Here is a 12,735-nt window from a genome sequence, read left to right as displayed (position 1 = left end):
AAAGAGGAAATGACGTCAAAACTGATATCCCTAAGAAAAAAAAGTAAAATGTGTGCTCTTCAGGGTTTACTGGTTCTGCAATAAGGGTTCCTCAGAGCACATCATCAGCTTATGTGGAGAACAAGAGTGCCAGGGATTTTGCTTTATTAATGGCAGATTATCTCTCAAATATGATAATACTTGAGTGTTTCTTATTTTAATAACAGCATAAAAGATAATAATTCAGGAAAAAAGTAATACTTAGAACTATTTTTAAAAATCACTTGAATATCGGGACGCCTCTGTGGCTCAGTTGGTTAAGCGTCTCCCTTTGGCTCAGGTCATACTCCCAGGGTCTGGGATCGAGTCCTGCATCAGGCTCCTTGCTCAGCAGGGAGCCTGCTTCTCCCTCTGCCTGCTGTACCCCCTGCTTGTGCACACTCTCTCTCTCTCTCTCTCTCTCTGACAAACAAATAAATAAAATCTTTTAAAAAATCACTTGAATGTGGGATTCAGCTAAATCAGTACTTAGAAATACTAGCTTCTAATGCCACATACTAGAAAAAGAAAAGCTGGAAATCAATGATCTAATAAGCTTCCTTTTCAAGAAGCTAGAAAAGAGCAGCAAATTAAACTCTAAAGAGAGTAGAGGGAAATAGAGACTGAAGCAGAAATCAATACGATAGAAAACAAATGTTGACAGATCAACACAAAGCACAATTCGGGTTCTTTGAAAAGAGCAGTAAATGACAAACCTTTAGCAAAACTGATCAAGACAAATTACATGTCATTTCCTAATAAGAGAAACTAGATTAAGCCTTGGGTTTGTTTCTGGTCACTTGCTTTTATTGGACAGAAGCACAAATTAATAAAAGTAAGACTGAAGACTGAATTCCTGAGATCAGGTAGCCTCAAATTCATTCAACTTCATGTTACTTTATATTGGGTATTCCCAAATAAATATTCTAGTATTAAAAATGGGTAAAGGGAAGAGAATAGAAAATGGAGCAGACCAAATGGATGCTATCACCAATACTGAAGAATTTACTCAAAATACATAATCTACCAAAAACAAGTCAGAAAAAAACATTCATTCCTAAGAACAGATCAAAATTTACTGTAACTAACTCCTGCCCTAATTCTCACTTCACCTAACTGAACAATGACTTCATAGTTCTGCTATCTATCTAAATTTTGCCAATTTGGAGACTCTATTAAAGAAAATATAACATGTGAAAGATCTGTACCCCAAGAGAAGAAAACCTCAGAGGACAATTATCTTCATCAAGCCCTTTTAAATCAGTTTCAAAAAGCAGTGTAAGTCATGGCTTCTTAAACTTGTCCCTTGAAGTATCTCTAAATGGCAAAAGAGAATGGATTGAAACTCCCAAGGAACTAGGAAGGACTTAGTAAAATCAGCCCTGGGAGGGCTCAAAAAGCTATGAAGGCTAATGTTTTATCTTAAAAATTTGTGAGAATTTTGCATTCCACTTCAAAGAAATACAAATAATGCTTTTTCCCTCCCAAATCTTCACATCATACCTAATCTGTTATTTCTCAAACACATGATTGGCAGGTTCTCTAAATCCAGGTTGAGGTGTATATGAGCAAGTTTTCTTTATTACAAACTGGTGGCATCTATATGATTACTCAACTCTTGCGAATCAAATATCTATTCATGGATAACTTTTAAGTAGAAACTTCACACTAACTGTGCCAACTCAGTTACATAGGATAATCTAACTGTGTTTATATTAAATGTCCAACTGTCTGAAAATGAAAACTGAAAATTTTAGGAGCTTTCTTTCATTCACAGGTAGAAGTAAACAACATTACTTCTTCTGCTTTAACAAAGGGCTCATAAACCAAGGGGGGAAGCACTAGGAATGTTCTTCACCCAAGTGTTAATAGTCTTTACTTCATGTATATTACCATTTTCAAATTTTACTTACTGAATAACCTAGTCAGGCAGCTCATTCATTAGTTAGCAAGTGCTTAATAGACTATACAATTTTCAAAACCAAAGAGCTAACTACTGAGATTTTATTATGTGCAGAAAATGCTTTAAGAAATTTATATCTATTAACTTATTTAATCTTCACAAAAACCCTATGAAGTAGGTATTACTATTATCTTCATTTTATAAAGAAAGAAACTGAGGCACAGACAAGTTCAGTAACATGCCCAAGGCAACAAACCTAAGCAGCAAAACAAGGCGAAGGGTAAGGTAGTCTGACTCCAGAGCACCATTCTCAACCCTGTCATATGTTACCTTCTTGACTTCATGTGCTGTATAGCAAATTATAAATAAGATTATATCTATGGCCAGTGAATTTCTAAGTTGTAAAGTTCTCTTATGGTGTACATTCCCTCATCATGCTAAGCCCTGTGATAGAATCTGGTCATACCAAGTAAATCCTAGCTCCCAGTCTCAGGAGAATGGAAAAAGGTACATGAACAATTAATTACAATACACTATAATTTGTGTTGTTAAAAACAGACCAGGAAAGGTCACCTATCCTCATGGCAGTTGGCTGAAATGACATGGCTTCACTGTCAGACTAAAAACGACAAAAACATTTCAACATCCACCAGTTTAAAATGTGACCTATGACAGGCTTCATGGTCAGTCTGTGGACTGTTGATAAGCCAAATCACAAGCCATGTTGTTTTTTAAATGATATCTTGAAATGCTACTCATTAATAAAGAGTATTAAATATGAACAAAAGATACCACTGTGGGTGTGGGTATGTGCATGCATGTGTATTACACAGATACACTTGTGCTGGTGAAGATGGGGTAGGAAAGTTAATTCTTAAATTTCAAGGACACATCCAAGAATATTTGAGTAAGGAGAAATTTTAGGTAGCTTCTGTGAAAAGCAAGCCAAGATAGAAAAATTGCTAAAAGGGACTTCAGACAATTTTAATGTAGGTCAGGAATGATCATGACAATGAAATATAAAGTTCACCTAATGTATAATTCTGCTGATAATCCCGATGATGGAAAAAAACAAAGGTGCAAACAAGAATCATCACTGGCAATCGTTATCATATGATGCCAGGATCTCATCTATGTATTTATAAGGAGGTCACACTGAAAACATAGATGGAAAACACTAACACCAAATGAGTCAATCTGGCTTAACTGGTTTGTAGCACAGAATTAGGGACACTTACTTTGGACAGTTTTATTAGACAATCAGAAATAAGATGTCATAAAGAATGGCTCTAGTGCAGAATAGAGTAAAATATGGAAAATGAAAGGAGATACTCTTAGGCATAAATACTAACATCTTATAGAGATTAAACTGATTTAACTCATATTTATTCATTCAGTTATTTATTTAATATTGGCTAATTTAATATCAGTTATTTATTTAATACCAGTTATTTATATACTGATAATAATTTTACCAAATGGAAATTCCATTCAATAAAAAATGAAAATATAAAATTAAAAGAAAGCCTAAGTCTGGAAATTCATAACTCTAAGAGGCAAGTGATAGCTTATTAAATAATATGCTAACAGCAATGATTTGGCTTTTAAAATTACATTCTTTTTTTTTTTTTTAAGATTTTATTTATTCATTTGACAGAGAGAGACACAGCGAGAGGGAACACAAGAAGGGGCAGTGGGAGAGGGAGAAGCAGGCTTAACTAAGAACATCTTCCAAAATAAAGCAAAGTTCATGAATAGTTGTAGACAAAAAAATAAATCTAGATTAACATGGAATAGTTAGTGGACTATAGGAGAAGAAAACAAAATTACATCTCTGTAACATACAATACCTACATTGCTACACTGCATTACAAGTCCATTAAACACCTGAGTCCAATTTTTATGCCAAGTATATTCTTTTTTTGACCTTTCTTGTTGAAAATACTTTTAGAAAAAGAGAAAAAAATGTATGTTATGGCTTAAAATTGTGTTTTTCTACATTTTTGTACCATTACCACCATATGTTAAAAAAAAAAAAAGGCAAAGAGAGGATTCTGTGCAATATATCTTAGTTTTAAAATGCTGGTTCATGAAAATGTGGGTTTAAAATAGATTTAAAATATTCAGTCATCTACCACTGGCCGGCCCATCATTTCAGCCAAAGCAGGAATATCTGGAAAATGTTGGATATATTTTAGAAAGCATACCTGTTCCTCCTGTTAATTAGGTATTTGGAATTTTCCAACTACTCAGCTCAGAAATCCTAGAAGTACCCAATTTAGAAGAGGACTTACAGGATTTAGAAAGTACTATAAATATTGTCAATCCACAAAGTTGACTCAAAACATTCCAGCATAAGCCTACTTAAAAAGCTTAATGCAAATTTTATTAGAGAAATAAGGCTATCCAAAGTTGACTGCCTTAGAATAACGGCCATAAATTATAGTGTCCAATGCTCCACCTACCACATTTAACATGATCTGCTAGACTTCAATTCCACTGATGTCTATAAGGAAAGGGAGACAGTAAGATAATGCAAACTCTTAAGTTACACCCTTGTGAAGAGGAATAAGGAAAGTTCTTAGTTAATACTTCCTGAATACACTGATTTACTTCTCTTAGTGAAGGGCTTCTGAAAGCACCTTGGTTCCAAACAACTGGCTTTCATTCCAGGTTCCGGTGACTCAGAATTATTTGTATTATAATGCCTTCCTAAAAAAGGCAGAGATCACACCTGACCAGTCCTCCAAAATGAAAGGTACCCTTTACATCAATTACAGTCTAGGAGAACAGAAACCATAGGTCATGAAAACAGAGAAAAATGAATACAGGAAGTTGGTTACAGAGAGGGTAAAAGATAGGGTAAGTGATCAAGAAGGGACTGAGACAACTGGACATCAGCAGACACCAGGAAGGAACTACCATTCCTAGGCTAGAGAGACAAAAAGAAGAAGCAGTGCTACAAGAGTCCAGGGCAGAGTCACACAGTGGACACTGGAATTATGACAGACTTGTCCAGTGGGAACTGGAGTCACAAAAGAAATAGCTTCTGCCAGCAATACAACTAGAGGCAAACAGAAGCAAAGAAATGCCCTGACTCTTCCCTTTCTTTAAATCTCCTATTAGTGTTTCCCGTTGGGTTTCCCAAACCCCACGGAAGATGGCTGTCCTTGGAGCCTAGAAAAAGCAGCCTGCAGAGTTAGCCCTCCTTCCGTACAGAAGCAGGCAGGAGAAGAGTGTAAAATAAAATGCACCTGAGGACAAATAAGCCCAAGAACAGCACAGCTTTTCAATAAAGTTCATATTGTAAATGTGATGATCTCATAAATTCACTCAATCCAGCTAATTTTTTGTTATTATACCAACTGGCTCTAAGATTTTAATTGAATATTAGTACTTCTAGATCATCTTTCAGATTTTGAAATGAGAATTCCTAGAATATCAATATCTAGAAATATAATTCTGCTAGGCAGATCAAGAACTATCCAACTATTTATAACCAGATACGGAAAAATGTTCTACTGAGATGACAGAAAGTTTAGTAAAGTCTGTCTCAGTTTGCTTATATCCTAATTTGGAGTAATTTAATAGATGCATTTTCCAAGAAAAGTAAAATGGTCCCTGGAGAAATGAGCATGTCAGCCAACATTTAGTATACACTATTTTAACTTATTGATGAGTAAATGCCTCAAATGTGCTTCTTCAAAGCACCTTTTTGTCATCCTTAAAAAGATGCTGGATTTTTAATTATATGTAACTAAATCCGTATCTTTTCATCCAATTCATAAAAGAAATCAGAGTGCTAATACAAATTCTCTGGTATAAGAAAAATAATGGCACTGTGATTAAAAATTATTAAAAGCTAACCCTACCATAAAAAAATCAACATATTCTTTCATGTACAAAAGAGTAACTGCTAACAACAGTGACTGTCACTGGCTCTAGATTGAAATTTACTTATACATTAAATCTGAACATTTCAAAAGCTCCCTAAAATCCCTGCTATTTTGCTAGAATTATTGCTATGATTATTCAAAATTTATAGATAATTATAAAGCATAATGCATTTTTTCCAAAATTTTTTGATAAATTCATCTACTGAAAATATATGTATCAAATACAGGTTTTTTAAAAAAGGCTTTAAAACTCTCCAAATACTTAAGAAATCTTTATCTGGAAACACTAACTTGTCTTCATCAAATTGGCATATCAACAAGTCAAATCAGTTGTCAAATACCATTAGTTTTACTTCATATACATTTAAAAATAAACATTCTGTGCCCTGACTTACGATTTCAAAAGCAAATTCTAAAGCTATAAACGTATCTTAATTTTATTATTTTAATCATGCTAATAAATTCTCTTTTATGTGATAAAGAACACTGACTACATGGCCTGACGTAAGAAAGATAGGACATTCAGTATTAGAGCAATAGTGGCAACATCATGTTAATTTTGATGAAACAGTCCTAGTAAGTCCTTACTAGTCCTCACAGGCTTTTCAGCAAACATATTTAGGTCTCCACAAATTTAGAAAATAGAAAAACAATAATTCTTTATTATGATTTTAAAAGTAAAAAAGCTACTTTATTCTCTTTTTAAAAAGATTACAAATGGCCAGTAAATAAGTGCCATATCAGAATAAACTACCATTGTAGCTGTTTTTAAAATAATACCATTATTCTGCCATTTATCAAACATAATTAAATGCAGAAAACTACTACCTTATTCACTGCTTTCTTTTTTTAAAACCAACACAAGTAGTTTTTTTTGCAAACACTTACCATCCACTCAGATATAATAACATCTACTTTTTCTACAGGAAGGCAAACTTCTTCAATCTTTCCTTTAATTAGTATAATAGTATCTTCAAGTTTATTTAGTCTGAAAATTATCATAATGAAATAAATTAGTATGTTAAACAGACTCAGAAAACTAGTTAAATTACATAATTTGTTGGTAACTGTTCGTATTATTTTGTATGTTCAAAGTTTGTTTGATTATTCCCTGAACACTAGAATTACTTTTTGATCACTGCATAAATGTCCAAGAATGTTTCTGATTAATATGGCAATACCCTGAACCCATATTGAAAACTTCAGCCTGAAAAAAATCTGAATTTTATCAAGAACACATGTCAATAAAGTTATGTTTTGTTTTGTTTTGTTTTTAAGGGAGGGCTGGAAAGAGATATACAGACCAGACAACAAGAGTACATTTTAAAGGCAAGTAGTGTTTCACAGTGGAGAGAGAATTGAGCTCTAGATCCTCTCGTAATTGTCAGCTAAGTGATCTTCATCAAATTATATCATAATCTTCTGAGCCGGTGTGCTCCATGTGTAAAAGAGAATGATGATGCCTGACCTATCTACTTGACAGCCGATTATGAGAATCAAATATTTGTGAAAGCAGCACATACATCCTCAGCACATATTTCCTCAAAATATTACATGCTGCATAGAACCTGACCTATCTACTACAATCTTAAATTATTTAACCTTGTCCACTGACACTCATTAGGTATTTTTATATGCTTGATCTAAGACTAGTGCATATTTTCCACCTTCAACATATGAAATAGATAAGGAGATAATTTCAGAGTTAAAAGCAAGCTGCTAAGTTTATATCTAGTTAAATAAACTCTCAATCCTCAGAGGATGTACATCTAAATTACAAAGGATTTTTTCTGCTAACAAAGGAGGATGTCTTTCCCCAACCTCACTGAGGTATTATTTACATAAAATTAAATGCATTCATTTAAAGGGTAAATTTTGTCGACTTTTACAAAAGAGACATTTGAGTGATTGCTATCATCATCAATATATAGAACATATCTACCTCCTCGAAAATATTCATTGGCACTCCTTCCCAGAAAATCCTCCTGTTCACAGGCAAACATCAATTTTCTCTCTTTCACTACATATTAGATTTGTATTTTGTAGAGTTTCTTATAAATGGAATCATAGCAAATGTACCTTTTTGTGTGTGGTTTCATTTCAATACTTTTTAGATTCATGCATACTTTTGTGTATATCACTAGTGCATTCCCTATTGTTGCTTAGTATTCCCATGTGGATAAAACAATTTTGTTGATCCACATACCCGTGAATGGAATTCTGGATTGTTTCTAGCTTTCGGTTATAATGAAAAATGCTACCATAAACATTTGTGTACAAGCAAAATTGCTCTGTCAAATGAAAGTATCTAACTTTTAAAGAAACTGTCAATCTGTTTTACAAAGTGCATATACAATTTTATATTCCACCAGCAATGTATATGTACATTCTTGTTGCTTCACATCCTTGTCAACACTTAGTATTGTTAAGCTTTTAGATTTTAACTGTGTGATGAGATCTCATCATTGTTATAAACTGCATTTTTCTAATGATCAAGCATTTTTTCCCATGTGCTTATTGGCTATATCCCTACATTGCCTTTTATTCCAATTTTTTGCCCATTTAAAAAATCAAGTCAGTTGTATTCTTATTGAATTTTAGGAGTTCTTAACATATCCTAGATAAAAACCTTCTGAGATTTATGTGTAGTAAATGATTTCCACCATTCTGTGGCTTTTTAATTTTTTAATGGTATATTTTGAAGAGCTAGTTTTTAATTCTGACAATGACCAATTAATATTTTTTTTCTTTTGTGGTTCATTTTTGCCTACATCAAGTCTTTTCACCTGTATTCTTCTAAAACTTTTGTTTCCATTTGAATTAATTTTTCCACATAGTATCATGTTCATTTTCTTCCATAATAATACCGACTGATATGGTGGAAAAACTATTACAAGGGATAGTTTCAACTTCCCTGAAGAAAAAAAATCACTAACCCAAAGGATTACTTTGGTATCTTTGTCAAAAATCAATTAATCATATATGTATAAGTTTATTTCTGGACTTTCAATTCTGCCTCAACATTTAAATATGCATCCTTATGCCAATACAACACTTTCTTGATTACTACAACTTTAAATTAAGTCATAAAATCTGACAGTATACATCCTTCAACTTTATTCTTCTTTTAAAAAATTCTCTTAGCTATTCTAGGTCATTTGTGTTTTCATATGAATTTTAGCATCAGCTCTTGGTAATGTAATGCACTTTTCAGTGTTAATATCTTAGACATACTTTGTTAAATTTACCCCTAAATGTTTGATGATTTTGGTTGTACTGTAAATACTATATATTTATTTAAGTTTCAATGTCTACTTGTTTGGGACTACTAATAAAAAGTATAATTAATTTTCATATTTTCACCTTAAATCACATAACTGTGGGATTTTTAGTGGTTATTTTATATATTTCTTTTTTTAACATTTTACTCCTTTATTTTCTTTATAGTTAACATACAGAGTTATATTAGTTTCAGGTGTACAACATGGTGATTTATTTTATAAATTTCTTAGGGTTCTACATGTATATGATCATGTCATTTGGGAGTCATGAAAGTTTTACTTCCTTCAAATCTTTTATTTCCTTTTCTTGGTTTATTGCCCTTTAAGTTAGATTCCCCAAGACAACAGTGAATAGAAGTGGTGAAAGTGTACATCCCCTGCATTCATTAACTGTTATCAAATATGACACTACCTATCTTTATCAGGTAACAAAGGTCCTTTTTTTACTAGTTTGCTTAATTTTCCTTATGAGTTTCAAATTTTGACAAATAATTTTTCTGTACCTATTAAGATGATTCTACAGTTTTTCTTTCTTTTCTGTTAATATGATAAATTATATTGACTTTCAAATGTTAAACTTACCTTGCCTTCCTAAGATAACTCCACTTGGTCATAGCTTATTATCCTGGATGGATTCAATCTGCTAATTTTCTGTTAAAAACATTTCCATCTCCTAGACTTACCATGGTGATTATTCTGTAATGTATATAAATGTCTAATCACTACGCTGTACACCTGAAACTAATACTGTATATCAAATCTACTTCAATTAAAAAAGTATGTTTCCCTTTAAAAAAAAAGAAAATAGGACGCCTGGGTGGCTCAGTCGGTTAAGCCTCTGTCTTCGGCTCAGGTCATGATCCCAGGGTTCTGGAATCGAGTCCCACATCTGGTTCCTTGCTCAGCAGGGAGCCTGCTTCTCCCTCTGCCTGCCACTCCCCCTGCTTGTACTCTCATGCTCTCTCCCACGCTCTCTCTCCAGCAAATAAATAAATAAAATCTTAAATTTTATGTTCATAGGGATGTTCATCTATGTTCATAGGGATACTGGTATGTAGTTTATTTTCTTGGAATATGTTTGACTTTAGTATCACTGTAATATCAGCCTTATAAATTATGTTGTGAAGGGTTCTGTCCACCTCCAAGAGTTTAGTATTACTTCTTCATTAAATGTTATGAGAAATTTGCTATTTGAGCCTGCAGTTTAATTTGTGGGAAGGACTGTAATTACCAACTCATTTTATTTATTTATTTAAGATTTTATTTATTTATCTGAGAGAGAGAGATAGCAAGAGAGCCCAAGTAGGGGGAAAGGGAGAAGCAGGTTTCCCACTGAGCAGGGAGCCTGATGCAGGGCTTGATCCCAGGACCCTGGGATCATGACATGAGCCAAAGGCAGACGCTTAACACACTGAACCACCCAGGCAACCACGAACTATTTTATTTACTAGATCTAGGTATATTCAAATTTTCTAGTTCTTTTTGAATCAATTTTGATAATTGTCATTTTTCAGAGTATTTTTCCATTTTACCTAAATTGTCATTATTTATTGACATAAAGGTGTCTGTAATATTCCTTCATTATCCTTTGTCTAGAGGATCTGTAGTGATGTTCCCATCTTCAATCCTAATATTGATAATTTGTATCTTTTCTTTTCTTCTCGATAATTCTAGTTAGAGATTTATTAATGTTATCTTCTTTAAATAAATTTCGTTTTCATTAATTTTCTCTATTATTTTGTTTTGTATTGCACTGATCTCTGTCTTTACTTTCTTTCTTAGGTATATTTCACTTTTCTTTCTCTACCATATCTTAAGATGGAAGCTTAGATCATGGATTTTAAATGTTTCTTCTTTTCTAATATAAGCATTTAAAACTTTAAATTTCCTCTTGGGTATGGCTTTAGCTGTATCCCACAAATTCTGATACACTGTGCTTTTAATGCACTTCAAAATATTTTCTAAATTCTTTCTCTTGTTATTTCTTCTTTGAACCATGGGTTGGTTATTTAGAAGTGTGCTATTTAACTGCAACACAAGTGACACACAAACTTTAAAATATTTACTATCTGGCCATTTACAGAAAAGGCTTGCCAACACTTGCTTTAGAGCACTACAGAAGCATAGCTAAGACTATACAGTGAGAAGATCTAGAACAGAAATAAATGAGGTCACAGAAAGAGAAGAAATAAAAATCCTTGAAGAAATAAAGGATGAGGGACACCTTCATTGTGCACTCTTTGTTGAAGATTTTGTCTTTGTTTTTGATTTATTGAAGCTGTACTGTAATGTTTGGATTTAAAAGAAATTAGTCTTAGATTCTTTGGATTCATCTATGGCTTAATGCTTTTTGTCAATTGTAGAAAATTCTCATCCTTTCTCTTTTTTTTAAAAGATTTTATTTATTTATTTGCCAGAGAGAGCGAGAGAGTGTGAGAGTACAAGCAGGGGGAGCGGCAGGCAGAGGGAGAAGCTGGTTCCCCACTGAGCAAGGAGCCCGATGCGGGACTCAATCCCAGGACCCTGGGATCATGACCTGAGCTGAAGGCAGACACTGAACTGACTGAGCGACAGACACTGAACTGACTGAGCCACCCAGGCGTCCCTCATCCCTCCAATAAAAATAAGTTACTCTGACACATGACTTCTTAATAGCAACAACAGAAACCAGAAGGTAAGGAATGATAATACCAATGAACGAGAGCAGAGGTGGGAAAACTTTTTATTAAATTCTCAAATAATAAATATTTTAGACTCCCAAGCCATATGGTTTCTGCTGCAACTATTCAAGTTTTATTGTTGGATAAAAGCAGCAATAGACAATATGTAAACAAAAGGGCACGGCTTGTCCTAACTTTATTTACAAAACAGGTGGCTGGTCCATGGCTGAAGTTTACGGACTTCCATACTAGAGCATTATCACACCAACCCAGAATCGCCATGCAGAGAAAAATATCTCCAAAACAGAAGCAGATTATATTTTGAGCAAACCAACACCATTTTGATTTTGTTTGGCTACAGCCATAAGTGCAGAAAATGTTAAAGAATTAGTTCAGGAAGAAGGAAAATGATCTGAGATAGTCAGTGAAATACGAAGGAATAAGAAAAGAGGATGGACTTACGGGTGAGTGAATACAAAGGATCATGAACCACAGATTCTAACCAGGGTCAAGCTTTACAATTTCAAAAATACAGGCAATTAAGAGGTCCTAATTAGAGAGAAGTCTGGGACATTAAAGGCAGATGCTTTGGTCTTTCCTTCTCTACGTCAGGCATGTACTCTCTCACCCAGTGTAGACATGATCTCTAAGTAAGGAGCCCCTCTCCATGTACCAGATTGTTCCCTACTATATGAGTCTCTTGATTGCTAATATCTTTGAAATTATTAATGAAGTTTAATACTGGGTAATATCTCTGGGTAATCAGGTTTGTGTGAATCTACTGGAAAATATGTTAGCTCAGGGTAGTGCTATTAGGAGAACTCTCATACAGATCCATGAATCACAAAGGCTCAGGGTACTTTTTAAACCAGGAAAAGAAGGGGACCAAAAAAATAGAAGGATCTAATCCTCAGATGGTTACCAAGACATCTTTGGTATGAAACGGGAAAACTCAGACTCGGAGAAACTGGCCACTG

At 33.7% G+C, this 12,735-nt stretch overlaps 1 protein-coding gene across 2 annotated transcripts in view; it reads right to left on the bottom strand.

The window, feature by feature from the left end:
• PRMT3 (protein arginine methyltransferase 3) overlaps positions 1-12,735 on the bottom strand; it is a 136,323-nt gene that overhangs the window by 85,881 nt on the left and 37,707 nt on the right. For both annotated transcript variants that reach the window (XM_032413837.1, XM_032413838.1), the window contains one exon: positions 6,706-6,805. In XM_032413837.1, the coding sequence (XP_032269728.1) occupies positions 6,706-6,805 (100 nt within the window). The remainder of the gene's footprint in view (positions 1-6,705; positions 6,806-12,735) is intronic.

This window comes from Phoca vitulina, unplaced genomic scaffold, assembly GCF_004348235.1.
Source record: "Phoca vitulina isolate PV1807 unplaced genomic scaffold, GSC_HSeal_1.0 scaffold16, whole genome shotgun sequence".
In the NCBI taxonomy this organism is placed as follows: domain Eukaryota; kingdom Metazoa; phylum Chordata; class Mammalia; order Carnivora; family Phocidae; genus Phoca; species Phoca vitulina.
Note: the sequence above shows the minus strand (reverse complement) of the source record. Positions and strands in the feature narration are given on the sequence as shown.